Source organism: Zootermopsis nevadensis, unplaced genomic scaffold (assembly GCF_977971745.1).
Source record: "Zootermopsis nevadensis isolate Lab colony 2312 unplaced genomic scaffold, Znev_1.0 Znev_ptg000024l, whole genome shotgun sequence".
Classification (NCBI taxonomy): domain Eukaryota; kingdom Metazoa; phylum Arthropoda; class Insecta; order Blattodea; family Termopsidae; genus Zootermopsis; species Zootermopsis nevadensis.
In genome coordinates this window covers 16,020,023-16,036,788 of record NW_028259156.1, presented here as the reverse complement: position 1 = coordinate 16,036,788, position 16,766 = coordinate 16,020,023, and the positions used below count along the sequence as shown (strand labels likewise).

Genomic DNA, 16,766 nt, shown 5'->3' with positions numbered 1-16,766 from the left:
TCGTAATTATAAACGAAGAAGCTGTTTCAAACGAAACACCAGGCCGCGTGCTCGGAAGTTTTCTCATTCGCATTTCCTAGCAGAGTTTAAAAATTATGCTAATAGTCCATCTCACGTGATCACGTACTTTAACGAGGCCACATTTACCAACTCCGACGACAAAGTAATAACATTGTACATGTACTACGCAGTAGTAGTACTAGTTGTTGTTGTTCTCATAATTAACTTAAGCTGCAGGGTCGATTGGTCAATAAGTTATTTTCTTTTCAGGAAGTTTCGTCTCAGTGCTCACGAAAGACCGCAACTGGATTTTGTCCTGAGCCAAAACCAGTCTCAGTATTTCAAGTTCTCCAACTAAAAATGTTGGATTAAACGCCTTCCCACTCGTGCTACATGCCCTCCCATCTCATCCTTGTGACGTTTATTGCCGTCCTTGTGCTTTCTGTTCAATGGGATTGGATCTCAAAGAAGGGCAGTGATAATTAGCAAAGTTCTGGCCACTCGTTATACGCGGGTTTGCGTTCCTGTGAATCGTCTTGTATATCGAAAACGTGTAAAATGAGAGACGTACTAGGCATCCAGGCTAAAAACTTGTACTTTAAATTAAATGTTTACTTGTACTAATGAAACATGTCCATTCTACATGAAGACCAAACATCGCGACCTGGTGGTTCGTATTCCATAAGACCCGGCTTCATATCTTGGAACAGAGACCGGTTATCTTTTATGAAGATTCTCGTACCTTTCTTCAGTCCCTCCAGACAAATGCGAGAATATAATATTTTAAATTATTACATGACTGTTTACATTCATATCCTTTCCAATCCATTTCTTTTTTTCACTGCAGTCTGACTTGCTGACAGCGTCGTTAGATAAACCAAAGGTAAATAAATATATGAGTATCAAATTGAGCTTAAAATATTTCTCGAAATACGACTCGCTACACAGAAAGATCTGCAAGTTGCATATGAACGTTTTTGGTGTATTTTTTTCATTTTATGATGCAGGCCTCAACAAAAATAATTTATTATTCTGCATCGCAATTAATAAGGCAGCGGTAGATTTGTGTATGTAGTAAATTAACTTAAAACGTCAATGAGGTATATAAAAACACGTTCTAAAAATATGCTGGCTCAATGAAGAACATTTTTCCAAACTTGTATTTATTATGCCACGGTAAACAGGACTATCTGTTGCAGTGTTGGCCGTGGGTGATACAAAAGACCAAAGCTCTGTAACAAATCTGCGTGGAGTGATATGAAAGCAGAATTTCACTATCTGTTGGCCGCTCTGTAACATGGCTTGGGCTAAATGATTCACGCGCCAGTAGACCGAAAGTACAAATGACCCTTTTTCATTAGTGTCCGTCGACTGTTTTGAAAGCGAATTTCCAAATAGTGAAAACTAGACGTTCGTTAAACAGAACAAATCAGCGTTGGGAACATGAATAACAATTGTGAGTCTCAGCACCGAAAGACGTCTGTGTTAGGCGTCCGTAAAATCTGCTTTTCTTAAAGAGCAATTCGCCTGAATGTGTGTTTGCTTCGGTGTTGATAAAACGCTGATTAACTGAAATGACCCATTTGTCATTTATGGTCGGAACATTCATGCAAAATATTTCCAGCAGTTGCTCTGGTGGTTCCCAAACAATTAGAACAGACATAATTAATTTACGAATTCTGCAACATTATAATGTCGGAAAAGGTGTAAATTTAATCCACATAAAATGCAGACAATTTTTTCATGTACAGAATTCCTTTTGTTAGAGAAGTAGATATATCAAATCCCAATATTTAGACAGATGAAAATACATTCTCAATATTATGATGGCTTTAACTGGAAAGAGCATTTTCCATTGGACCTTTTCTGGAGGCTACTAACATATTATCTTAAAATGTTTTTTTTTTTAAACTAAAGCATATACTTATGTTCATATTTATTAAAATTTCGTGTAATCATTTTTAAGAATGTTACTTACCACATCTTTGAGATTTAGTTGCGAAACATGGTTTGTTTAAAATTTATTGTAAACACGAAGATAATAAATACACATTTGATACAGTGTTCATAATTATTTTACAAGAGTACTAATTTTTTGAAAATCCGTCGAAATTCTGAAACAGGTCACTTGGTGTCTCACTCAGCAACACAAATAGTCAAAGATTATTAATTAATCGATACAGTCAAATCGGAAGATTGGCAGCAGTGCTGTTTGATATGTTCCGTGTTAGTCCGCAAGAACAAGTAAGTTGTTGGGTCAGGTTCTGAAATGAATTTGTGTAATGAAATGCGTGCTACATATTCGTCCATATTAGAAGTTTCGAGATCTAATAGTGTAAATTTGTGTTTGGTTTTATACACAAATATTTGTGAAAAGCGTATCAATTAGGTATAAAGATTATATTCTTTTCCTGTCGCAAAGGAGGTGCCTGAAACAGGGCTCGCTAATGCATCTCTTCTGTTGGAACGGACGTTATCGGGAAATAAACTTCCAGAGACCATTCAGATGCATCAGAAGGTAGATGAAGGTGAGTGTATCTTTGTTAATTTAAATGGGATTCGTGCTGTAAAGTGTGTGTATGATTAGTAATGTTTCTGATTATAGTTTTAATGCTTATTATAAATTCAGTCGTAATTGGCCATCTTCAGTGTTTGAAACTAATAGATGTGACTGCTAAGTTGTATACATATTTCGTGTTCCTGACATTACTTCGTAATAGACTGTCTTTTGTTTCTGAGTACGTGATCAAACAGCACCAGCTTTCCTTATTTATTTATGCTTATTTAACGACACTATCAGTAGCTCATAGTATACAGTATCTTTGTTTACTACGAAGAAAGACGGCGGTACATGGTACACGGTGGAGTAATTTTTTTAAAGTTTATGCTAAAAACAACAACGTCACTAATACGGCTGCATTTTGGCTGTAGATTTTTGTATTTTTATGTTTTTGTTTTTTAATATTCGTGGTTTATGAGAAACAGCCTACTGCTATGACAAGTCTTACATGAAACATCTTTCAGTAGACGCTCCAACGAAATATATATATATAAAAGAGACAGTGTCTGTGTAGACCTGACCTGATGAAGGGTGGGTTTTCATGCCTTTAAAATTACATCCTCACACGCTCGTGTTGTCCCCACGTTGATTGATCCCCCCCCCCCCCCCCCCATACACACAAATATTTCATACGGTGTGTGTGTGTGTGTGTGTGGACACAGTTATAATCTTCTGTCACACTAAATTCAATTTGCTTAAATGCAGTGGTTAATCCGCTTATCATAAACTCAAAAAATATTGTGTTCGATTGCCCTCTAGAACAGTTGTGTAATTTTAAACCTCTATTATTGCACACATTCTCGGGTTCTCATAAATAACACCAGAGCTTCTTGCAACTGAAAAAAATTTGTGCCGATGCTGGATTTAAAAGAATTAAAAAGTGTACTCCAGTTTGGAGCACACGTGCAATAAACTAACTTCATGTAGCAGAATCATTCTTGAGAAACTAAAATTCTCTAAACTAGTCAATAAACCCCTCTCCTTTTAAGAATCCTGAAGGTTCATTAGGCCTAACCTGTTCACAAGAGCCAGGTGTCGGTCCCTATCCTAAGCCAGATTAATCCAATCCACGCCCTCTCACCCTATTTTCCTAATACCCATTTTAATATTATTCTCCCATCCGCACATGAGTCTTAAAATGTCGGATTTTCCAACCATAATGCCTCACCCATCTCATTGTGAGAATATAGTCATGTTGCTAACTCTTGTCGTTACTTAATTTTAAAGATGTCCCTGTAGATCGAATACCGTCTGATCCACTTGTCTGCGTTTGCCTTAGTTTTAAGATCTGATGACATATCACGATGCTTATAGAAGTAAGCATTTGCCTCTGCTTAGTTAATTCATATCAGAGATTTATTACGTCACAGCACGTAAGGCATTGTAAGATATCTGAGGCTTATGTCCATGTAGATTGCTCTAATCTAGTCTTGGCAGTCATTATGGACCTACTGACTGCGTGTATTAGCTGCAGGGGTTTGTATCAAATTCTGAGCCATTTGAGCCTTTAGGGTACTGCAGTAGTTACCATATAATTTTTATATCAAAATGTCCTGAGTTCGACACTGACTTATATAATTAATTCATTTCAATTCCTTTATTAGAGTGTTTGCCAACAGCAAAGAGCCTATGACAGGCAAACACTAAAACAAAAATACAACAAAAAATACAAATTACATACAAAAACAAATAACTACCAAACACTAATATAAAAGTAAAACGTCAGTACACTGAAAATGAATTGCTTGGTAAGGGGAGTAGAGTCGAAACGTCGTACCTTACGTGTCGCAGATAATTTCCAACTTAATAATGAATCGACCAATGCAACTAAACTTTACAGACTCTACAAGATTCCACTGACCCTGAGACAAAGTATCAGTTTGTTATTGATTACCTCAAAGACCTAAGTCAATCAGCGGCTTTTTCTATCAAGCATAGTAAAAATTCATTTGTAAACGTAAAGTAACTGGAGGTCTCCTTGGGAGTTACATATGATCAACATTTCTAGCAATAGATCAGTAGAACTGGGCCACTTTATTCAGAGCAAGGTTCAAGTGTTTTCAGTAAGAGTATTCTATAACAAAATGGAGTTAAGAATGTTATAACAACTTTCAATAATGTCTGCTGTTCGTGAAACAACTGAGAGGGCAGTCAGACAAGACATTACATGTCAGCGCCCTTTCAGATATGAAAACAATTTTAGAATGCTCGACTTTTACTGTTGGAATAATTTTATTGGCTGTGCCTTGTTTATAACCAAGATCCGGAACAGTTCGGAAGCCAGTCGAATCTGACATAACCTCAACATGCTGTCTCTTTATTGAAAGACGTGAATTGTGTTTCATGGAAACCTGTAATTCACAAAGAATTTTATGTTCTCCCTCAACGAAGTGCATAACATAAAACGCGAAATGTTGATGAAATTTGGTACTGGCTTTATAGCCTACACAAAAAGTCCTTGATTTTTTTTCGTACCGGTAAAATATAACCCGTCAAATGGAAACGTATATTTTTTTTTGTCAAAAACTGCCCGTGATACATTGAAAGTTGATACCAAACGTAAGATACAGGCTTCTTTATGTTTCAAATAAGTGAAGATGATTTCCTTCTGGGACGTTACTCCGTGTAGTCTCGTAGAAGTTTAGCGACGTTTCACAAGTGGTTTTTGCTTCCGTCATCAGCGCCCTGATGATGAATGCAGTGAATATCTCTGAAACGTCGATAATCTACCACATAACACGGCGAAACATCTCATAAGACAGTCGTCATCTATTTAAATATTTTATGGTGAATAGCCTTATTTAACGAAACACAAAGAAAAATAATTTCAGCGATAAATTTGTGTAGTCCTGTAACTAATAGTTACTTGGTCGGCAAGAAATGAACAACAAAGTCGCTGAGGTATTCAAAATCGCAAGGAACGTATTTAGAAAGTAATTTACGAGAAAGGGTAGAATACTCCAAATTGAAGTAAAACTTTCTGCTTACGTTGGTATAATGTACGAGCATCCATTACACTTTAACTTCCAGTAAAACAGCTTGCGGTATCCGAAAACATAAGCACGTCTCTTCATTTCGCTACAACACAATCATCTGTAAAAGAGTCTGTCTTTCCCACAAGGGCGTACAGCACAGTAAAACAGGCTACAGCCATGCCAAAATTTACAGAAACATTTCTTTCTCAGAAAAGAATAAACTTTCTCGTAAATCGGCTTCACATTACCAGCAAACAAATGGAATATTTTAGCGCAGACAAGTGTATGATAATTTTAATAACAAGTGATTAATTATTACGTGTTTTTTATCACTTGAGTTTTAGGTTATTCAATTATTTTGGGTGAGAATGTACTGAGTTTCCATAAAAGGAATAAGTGAAATTCAATGTTCACCTTTGGTTTCAACTTATCACTATCACCGACCGGCATATTACAGCGTACTGAAATACCGATACATAGCAATCTATCGCGTTAAATAATCGGTATCGACAAGCAGAACAGGGAAAACAGGGAACTGCAGTACCGACACATGTCAACCTCTCGTACCAAAATGTCGTTGTATCAGTGCACCTCCCCGTGAAGCTGGTGAAAGCGTGATCATCACAAGCCGCTGCCCTAATTTGTGCAGCAGATGGGGCGGCGAACACTATGAAAAGACTATTGAATCCCTCGCACAAAAAAGTGATTCATATTGAAATTGTGACGTCTGATGAACAGCATTCTACGTCTGTCCTCTTTTGTGTCCACTCGGCGGTTTCTATGGGGCAGCTACAACGCACGAATCACAGCTTTTTGAAACTAAAATTCAGGATACCATTTGCATGGGGGCTTATGTTTTTATTTAGCGAATTCGTGCTCGTTCACCATTTATTATCAAAATAGCGCACCTGGAACCTTCTGTCAAGTTATCTGTCTTCTGGGGTGTTGCACCGTGCAGTCTGGTAGAAGTTTACCAACGTTTCAGAGGTCGCCTCTGCCTCCATCATCAGGGCGATCAGTTAAAAAAGTGTCCAAAGAATTTACTTACCGAACGTTGTTCTTTGCTAAAATAAAGGACCTCTATCTGACGTCATCACCAGTCCCAGTCGATTAAATCCAATACCTAAAAGACAAAACACGCTCAATTGTAACTTTCTATTTATTCATCTTTATGAAATTATGTTAATCCTTTCAGAATTTTGTATTGCACTTTCGAACAGCACGACGTCAACATCCATTCATGCTTCTCGTGTGCTCAACACCGAACGCATAATCCTTCCCTCTCCCTGCCCCAAAATTGTTTTCTTTTCCGAGAAGAAAGTGCCAGCTGTCTGTATTGGACGTTTTGCCTTCATTCTCTTAGGTATACGACGTTTCGATAGTTGGCTCTATTCCCATCTTCAGGCGACTTGTTATTATATTGACACGATATTTTTTTTATATTTCAAGGATAGTGTGGACGAGTGGAATCAAATCTAGGTTTATCACAATGTAGTACAAGGCTAGTGCGTTGTCTACTAGACTATCGTAATGAAATATAAATCAGTCCACAAATTAACATCCTGGTCTTTAAAATCTATTTAGTGATACTTTTGAGTCTACTCTTAAATTACCAAAGCGGGACTTTCTCCACGCGTGCTGTGTGTCCCACCTACGTCATCGTCTTTAACGTAATGATTCTAACAGTACTGTGAAGAGCACGAGCTCCGCACTGTGGAATTGTCTTGTCCGTCTTCAGTCATTTGAATATACAGGGTGTCTACAATGAAACGCCCGAATTTCATCGTATTCTCAGGAAGTAACGAATAGAGATATGGCCTATTTATTGACAAATATCAGTCACACAACACATCAAGTTTAATCAATACACTTGTACGTGAGCACCGTTGGTGAGTAGGATATCTAGTCTGTAATCGAGTTCCGCCCAGGTCCGCTGCAAAATGTCAGGGCATTTCATTGTAGACACCTGTATGTTAATCTATCAGTGAAATAGACCGCGTTTCATCGGAACTCTACGAAATGATGAATACTTAAATGGATCAGTAATTGTATAATTATTCATTTGTAGTTTTTCCTGCACTAATGTTATACACAGACACGTATAAATAAAAGAAATAAACACTGCACGGTAATTTGAAACCTGTTCTGCAGCGTAAGGAACAACCACAAACAACGGTGAATTTTACGCTATTCGGAGCTAAACGAAGCAGGGAGGCAGTGTTACAGCCGCAACGCCCGAGGCCTGGACAATTTCTCCCCGTTCTTTCATGCTCCTTAAACACCGCCCCAGTGACGGTCGCCTTGTTAAGAAATACTTCAGAATGTGATAGCTGTTCAGAAATCATTACCTTCAAAGAGTACTTACTGCTTTGCACGTAAATTCAGACATCAGTAACTTACAGTTATTTACTAAATAAAGCAAATTTTAAGTTAGTAAAAGCTAAATATGTTTCTCAGAGGTGCTTCAGTTTACAAGGCAATGTTGGTAAAAAAAAAGAGTGAAATTGTCTGTTAAATCATCATCAAATAAGAGAGTTGTTTTTAAATTAATTTTAAATTGTTAAATGAATTTATATTTATTTCTTCTTTGTTGATTAGGATAATATCAATAAATATAATAAATCTAATAAATATCAGTACGTATGTGGCACTATAAACATCCCATAAAGAATTAAAACTACAAAACTGGAGAAGACTTCACTGAATTGATAAGACTTTAACGTACATTTGCGACATTTGTCTGCAGTGACTGATAGAAAAACATAACTCATTAGTCAGAAAACGTAGCTTGTAGTGTGTGTAATCTGTAATGGGGCAGAAGTTTCAGCGATAGATATGTATCTGCAGCAACCTATCTGAGTCTACAAGATAATAAATAGAAGACGGTGGACGTCATAACGCCTGAGAGCGCCATCCATGATCTTTCTTACGTTCCTTGAATAAACAGCATTACTCTGCCGATTGGGACATTGACGACAATCATCGGGGTTCAGCAGGCTAGTCAGAATTAATTGTCTTAGGAGTTCTGAACGTAACTGTGTACGATAAATGAAAAGGAAAGCTAATGACGTATATGAATCAGTAAAGAAGGCTTTCGCAAAAATGGTTATATCGCATAATTTCGGGCTCATTTTGATCTGTGCCCGTTTTCGTAGCATTTCATTGGATGGTAATGTTAAGTAGATTCACCATAGTGTAGCGAATTGGCTTGAATCCGCCTAGATTATTTACCATTGTCATAACAATTAAATTGTTTTCGTCCTAGCATTTCGCAGAAACGGCCAACGCGAATTTCAGTCGCGCCAGGCGGTTTCAGGAGTTCCACGTCTGTGCCGCAGACATGCACTACTAACCATCGTGATCGCCGTCGTGAGCTGAAAGTGATTACCCCAGCGCATTCATAAAACATAATTATATAATACAGCTTCACTCGTACTGTGCCTCACCACGAGGCTTTCTTCAGCTGTTTCGGTCTGGTACTGTACCTCCGTGAGAGGCATTATCCATTTGCTTTATTCGTATACCGTGACTAACCAGCGAGGCTCTACCCAACTGTTTCTAGCTCATCAGTGAGGCATAATGCATGTGCCTCCTTGGAGTATATTATCCAGTCGATCCGATCGTATATTGTGCCTCAACTCAAGGCACGTTTCATTTTTTGAGAATCACTGATAGCTCTTTGGGGGGGGGGGGGGGGCACTGACCACGAAGCAACTTCCGTCAAATGAATGCGTTTGAATTTACATTCGTATCATTACATCATGCTCTCAAACGCTCCAATATAGCATCGTGTCTAGCGATTGAGGTTATGTTTTCAATCACCCCCAACAAAATAAACAAAAAACGAGTATTTATCAGGTCGAGATCCATCTGATCCACATGTTGTGTTTCTACGGTAATATGAAAGTCTTAAATGCAAAAATTTCGGGTTTGTTTTGCTTTGTAATTTTAAGTATGTAAAAGAAACTGCAGAATTTCTACAAATACTTGTCTTAAATGTCGATTGTTATCAGTGCCATGTGAAAGATTGTGAGGCCATGCGATACAAATGACAAACAAATAATACGAGAGACGGTGGTATATGTGGAAACACATTTTGTGGATAACGTTTCCACGGATAGAAGCTAACAACGGTGCAACACGAAGTGAGAGTTTCTTTTCTTTTCTACCCAACCGCAGAAGCAGCAATGCAGACAGCGAGTTACTGTTCTCCGGGTCCTGTAGGGGAACACGTCGTAAGACATGCTCTGTTGTTCAGAGTAGCTGTGGATATTGCAAGTGAAAGGTGATAGATAGTGTTTGTTCCGGCACCTTCAAGACACCCAACGTCAAGGACGAACTTACTGGTCCACATGTTCACTATGTCGCTTCTGCAGGTATGCACCAGGGTCGCTGCTCTCAGCTTATTTTAACGCCACTGTACTACTTCAGGGATACGTGGACAGACGAAATATTTAGCCTAAGACAGAGGAGTAAGACGTCAGGATGTGGAATGGATTTATCTAGCTCACGTCAAGTGCCAGGGTCTGATTATTTTGGATATGGTAATGGAACCTTCGAGTTCCAATAAAGGCAAAAACTTTTTGGCTAGTTGAATGTACTCGTATATTAGTTTCTCACGAAGGACTCTTCTCCAAGGATTTGGTGGGATATTAACACTCATACTACACACGAGAATCTCAATTTAAAACATTGTTTTTTTTAAAAAATTATTTATTGTTTGAGATCAGTGTAACAAATATTTCGGATCATCCCTTACCAACTGAAGTTAATTATCAACACAGATCACCCTTTCTCGTGGAAATATATTAGCACAAGACAGTTTCTAAATAGAAACTAAAATGGAAAGTTTCCAGTCTGACTTTATTTGGGGCGTAATCTTTTTTTTCCAGCATATGATGTGTTTAACATGCCAACTTTTTTGGTCTGAATTTATTATACGTTTTATTATACGTTGATCAGAAGCATTTCCAGCTATCTGCGAACACTTAAAATTAACGCCTCGTGACTTCCCAACAAATCAGATTATACGTTATAATGATAATTTAGACTCTTTAATCGCAGGACGATAGGCACATGATCGACTTACTTCGTGCGAAAGCGACGTCACGTGTACGAAGGGCGAAGAGTGGTAGTTGGGTTGATGTAGTGATTTCTTGTTTCGTGGAAGCCATCTCAATTTATGTTCCTGATAGTAATTCCAGGCAGGTCTGGTTTAATATCTCGAAACAGAGGGCAAGGTCTTCATTAGCTACACAGGAGACAAATGAGTGGATGGTTATTTCCGTAACGAGAAGACAGACTGGGCACGCTCAAGGAAGAGAGATGTGTACGTATAACTTGTTATGTCCGCCTGTGAAACTTGGTGTCTGAGCTTAAGGGTAGAACGCTGATTGAGGACGTTTATCTTATCACCAGTTTTTACAGAGATCAAATCAAAGAGTGAGATAAGTGATGAATGTAGCATGCATGGGGAAACTAGAAATATTTTTTAATTTTATTCGGAATTTTCTAAGGGAAAATGCCACTTCAAACATATAGAAAGGATCTTAAAGAAATCGGGGGTGAATCTGATTAATGTGACTTGTGATGAGATGAAGTGGCGAGTTCTTGTGAATGCAATGACGAACTATTTTATTTGACTGTAATCAGTGGCGGATGGTGATTTTTTAAAAATATTAGTCAAATCCCTAGGCGGGTGGAGGTTCGTAAAAATGTTAACACTTGAGTATATATACAACATACTACATTTTCCATGGTGCAGAATTACGGGTCCCAACACGGCACACGCGTACAACAAAGGTTACATAATTAAAATAGCGAGAATTTTGATAGAGCACGCAAGCAATCAGATTGTTAGGAGACCTCCTTAATATAAAGTAGAAACACAAAGTTCGATATGAAGGAGAAACAGTAAGATATTATTTGTGAGTTCTGAACCAAGTCGATGTTCTTTATGTCAATTTGAACTATTTTCAATAACGTTTTATTAATTATTTAAGTATAATATTCCCTGCATAAAACTCAATAAATATCTTACATTACGATACAATTTTCGAAGCCCATAAAATAGCGAGCGAAATGTTACAATCTGTCGTAAAGTGAATAACAGAAATGTTCAAATATACATCTAGCATTCAATATGTTCAGCGCATGAAACCAGTAGGAGAGCTTTCTGTGCTATAACAAACCTGCTAATAAAATTCCCTTACAATTTGAAGATTTTAATTTAACGAGTATTTTAGAAACCCCATATATGGAATTAGTAGGCAAATTGAGTAAACTATGGTTTCATCAATAACTGGTATGAATCATTTATTATCGGAACAGGGGGAGATCACTTTGATGAGTTTGGTGAATCTGTGGGGTTTCTGAAATATTGATTGAACTATGAATGCAGCATAGCCCTACAGATCCAGCTGCTGGCATACAAATTTCTTTTGTAATGTGAAACGAATTGCACATATAGAACGCTGCTTTCAGAAATTTAACATGGACCTTGTTCGTTGTGTGACAGTTACAATTTATCCTGCAATAAGAAATTGACTCTGGGGAAAATTCATGACACCTACTTTTCTCAAAATGTTTCAATAGATATAATAACAACAGTAAGACGTATAAATTAAAGAGTACACATGTTATTTGTTTATTTATATTATAATTTCCACCAAAACCCGCCCGATACAATCTCAAACATTCGCACAGTAGTTATGTTTGTAACTGTTAACATATAAAAGAATATTTCACACAGAATTTGTACGTATGCCTTATATCGTATCATTACTCATACATTACGTTACACCTACCTTCAGTGATTATTTAGTTACCTTTGACAGTTTGACAGATAAATATATAATTCTCACGATCGCCATGTTGTTTTACGTTCTTCAAAGCATTACCTTAACAAAATCCACATGGACCTTTTCCATTGAATCTCTATTACCACTCGAGATTTTAAGATCATGCGCTAGTAGTTGATGCAGTGTCGCTCCCCTTACAGATTTGCATTATCGGCACTGTTGATGGTTGGAAATTAATTTTGCCTTGAATCAATGGCCTCCAGTAGCATGTTCTTCATACCAGTTTTCATGACTTTAAATATATTGTCGAAATATACCATTCTAGACTCTAGCAGGTCGTACTTCGATCTTCTAAGTATAAAAATTTAGAATATATACTTTTAGACCTTGAAGAAACTGTATATGGCTAACTTGTCTGATGACAATTGCACGTGGTCACGAAGATGACCACAGGGTCTTCCCAGAATGAACTGATGATGAGGGTTGCCACATCTGCGGTTTTGGTCTCGTATCCTTGGAAACTGAGATCCAAATTGCAGTCGGAATGAGTCAGAATTCTGGATTTCCAAAGTTTTAATGCCTTATAAATTTATATTGCGGTTAAATTTTTTTTACTGAAAACAAGTTTTATATTTGTTATATGCTGTGGAAGCTTAAGAAGTTGGTGTCCACCCGGATTAGTCTTAGAATTTCAATAAAAACTTCAAGAAGGATTTAATTCTGTCGCTATATATATATATATATAAGCAGGCTTTGTACAAATTCAACTGGCCTGGATCCGAAAGGTCTGCAAATTCTCTCATGCAAATCTCGTATTTTATCACATTAAGTAACACGCCTCGATTATTTTGTTTGGGGAGAATTCAGCAAGTCACGCGCACTTTCTAAATCTTGCAAAACGACACGTACTGGTCAAATTTCTCGTACATAACGGCTGCAGGAACTAATATGTTCTCTTGATGTGAGCTCCGATATTGAATAATGCAACAACGAGAGGTCTGTCTGTTGAACTTAGGTTATATCAGATATGATTATAATTTTAAACAAATGAAAATAAGTTCAATTAAGAATTTATACCTGACTTTAAAAACAAAAATTTGATATTATAAAGAAAATGCCCCATTTTAATTAAAATGGCCATAGATCAACCCCTTGTGGTATCGTAATGAGCTTCGTATAATGTTATATTGATAATTAAATAAAGGTTTCGTCGATTCATTAATGGACGAGTAGATCTTCGTATAGTCATGGATACACCAAAGAGTAGATGAATGTTAAGTGATGAATATACAAGGAGAAATAAAGCTGGAAAGATGTAAAGGGGAATACAGATGGAGGACGAAAGAAAGAAAGAAAGAAAGCTTACAGAGTTATTGTAAATGAATAGTTATATATTGACGATTATATTTTTCCATCCGTCTGTACGCATAAAATATATCCTGAACGGCTAAACGGATTCTTATTAAAATTTGTATGGACGTTGGGCCCCTGGAGGCTACTACAAACTCATAAATTTACATTTTCTATAATCCTTCCTATAATCATTAATACCGACGTGACAAATGCTCAGACTTTTGAGGATGCGCCACTCATCATGCCCCTGACGACGTCATCACCTCCTGATGGATGGATGACTATGAAAAGAGTGGAGAATGGGTGAATCTGTATTGTTTTCGTGCCAGAGGTAAGCCGCTTCACACTTGAGCCTGAAGGCTATGCTGACGGTAGCGTAGCTACTGGTAGGGCCTTCCTTGTCAGACAGACCGAAGTTGAGATGCCAGACTAAGAAAGACACCCTGGTCCACCAGGTTGGAGGTTGAGGCGTCGGGCTAGCTCCTCAGCACTCGTAAAAAATAAACAATTGCTAAACTCCCCAAACGGAGAATCGGAGGACGTCGACAGATGTTTTAAACAGATATAATATATATGAATCTTGAATGTTATTATCTTAATGGCAGTGGACACTTATGAGGCAAAAGAAAAGTATATAGTTATATAATTTTTACATAGTAAAAAATAATGAAATTTTCAAGATATTTTTGGGTAAGTGAAAATTTGAAAATAAAATTTGGCGTGCATTACAAAATTACAAACCTGTCAACTTAACTGTCTTTCACTTTTATTGTTTTTTTTTTAATGTACTTGAAATGTTTATCTGATACATTCGCTTCAGGTACGCCTAAGTCTGTTATTCTGGAATGTGTATATTTTCAGATGAAACACCTAAATGAAAGTAGAATCATGAGATCTTCCCAGAAAGTTGTGTTTGTTATTAGTTTCGGATTTTAAATTACCTTCTTGTTAATGGCAACACGCGACTGTCACGCTATGTGGCGAAAGTGAAAGCTACCCGCTGACAGTCCCCGGGTAGAGTGTCTTTTCGTCGACTTCTGCGCATCAGATTTATTCGTACGGCGATACAATATTTAAATTTAAATGCTTCTGACGATGGTCTGTTTCAGTAAGCATAAGTATCATCATCAGCTGCATGTCATCCATCGTCTTGGTTTTTCTCAAACATAACTTTCATCTTTACTCGACACGATCTCTGACCAGGCCTAACGAAAGCGAAACTCCTGTCAAATTATTAACTCTTTAAAGTCCAGTGGTAACTATACGTACCACCTGTTTCTCAACCAGTAAATCTGCATCATTATTTATTTCCTTTATATGACTCTCGAAATAAACAGCAACTATTTCCTCAAACAATATTGACCAGCTGATCTTAGTAACGGTGAAGTGAAGTATTTTATTTGTGGTACGGTTTGAGTTCTTAAATATTATTTTTGCGAGCTTCGGCTTCAGAGGGTTACGACTAGTAGGGATTTGTCTACTTGAAACGTCTGCAAGTTTAGCACAGAAGTGGGATCTGCAAGCGTCTACTCTCTGTCAACTCGACAGCCTAGAAAATGCGGGTGAAATGGGAAATTAACGCATTACACAACACAGCCTTCACCTTCCACTCCAAACATACTTTCGCTTCTCATCCGCAGGTAAGTGTACACGTGGTAATTCAGATAAATAAGCTAATTACGCTGTTGACTAATGCGTTTTTCTTGCTTTAATTTGTTAATAGATTTTTAATTCCTTTGTCAACGCTAACCCCAGGGGATGTAAATTGATTGCAGGTGAGGTGGAATAAAGTGCTGAGAGGGGAATATATGGACCGAACAAAGATTAAATGGGGAGGATGCGAAAAAATGCACTTCATAATTTGTAACTTATGTTGCACGACTTTGCATTTTTCTCTTGTAAAACAACAGAATAAATTGCAGATACGTCTGTCTGAAAGGTGACCAGTGAGGAGGAAAGACGCAAACCATTCTGAAACTAAACCGTGCTGCATCAAGTTTTTATACGAGGGACGAATTGTCCCTTACCATGTACGTCAGCTCCTGACACCTCAATATATATCCATGATTAAAACTTTTATTAATATTCCAAATAATTTCCACTACGCTCATCTCAATAGTTTCGATATCACACAAGTGATTTCTTCTTACAATATTGAAATCACTTCTGAAAGAAAGGAAGACAAACACGACGGTCTAGACATGCTGTTTACTGTGCCATTCTTCGTGCCTGGGTAATACAACTTGTATTCATATCATTTATCTACGACACATTCGCCAATTTCAAACTATTTACAGGCGTCATTTTCTGTTGTTACTCCTTCTCTATACTACGTGAAGTTCTAAATCTGAAATTTGAAATCTCAGAAGTTTCACAAATGTTTCTTCCGCTTTAAATGGATCTGTTACCTCAGGCATGTCACGCGGCACAGAACTGGAAGGAGCACACCCATTTACATTTTCCAGGTCACTTACGTTCTTATTTGTTACCTTCTTATTAGTACGATACAAATCTACAGAATTTGTTGTGATGTCTGAGTGCTTTCTAAGAGCTTTCAACTTTTATTTTAATTGGCTTATTAAAGTTTTCTGCTCTGTACTTCATCAAAAATTCTTTCTTCCAAATCTCCATCGAACAATGAAAACGAAGTAATTATGTCATTTATTCTCCCCTTCTTTATATGAGAGACCCTCACAATAAGAATTCCTCCACATACCTCACCACTCTGCCTTCCTTCGTTTGCTCCACTGGAGGCGGGTCCAGCAACTGACTGAGGTGCAAATGTGTGCTCATGGCACAAGACATCCGCGAAGGCAATTGAGTAGAAACGAAATGGCAGAGCGTCGCTATGCGCATCTCCGAGCCGACTTCACGGCAGATTGGTATAGATATGCTACGACGTCGTGACAAGCCATATTTACAACAGAAATGAGGGGCAAGAGGCAAACTCGAAGCCAAGCGTCACGACGCCAATCGCCGAACACGCAAAAAGGACGATTCATTTGCGAATTTGGGATTCCGGACGTATCTGAAACGACGTCGTAAAACCGACGCCGGTCCTCGCGACGTATGGCTATA

General features: G+C 37.7%; 1 protein-coding gene across 3 annotated transcripts in view; it reads left to right on the top strand.

Annotated features, from left to right (window-relative positions):
- Positions 1-2,182: 2,182 nt before the first annotated feature.
- The window catches only part of LOC110838036 (uncharacterized), a 45,349-nt gene continuing 30,765 nt past the window's right edge, over positions 2,183-16,766 (top strand). For 2 of the 3 annotated variants that reach the window (XM_022080812.2, XM_022080809.2), the window contains exon 1: positions 2,251-2,528. In XM_022080812.2, the coding sequence (XP_021936504.1) occupies positions 2,523-2,528 (6 nt within the window). In that variant the 5' untranslated portion in view covers positions 2,251-2,522. The other variant, XM_022080808.2, reaches the window with a different exon arrangement.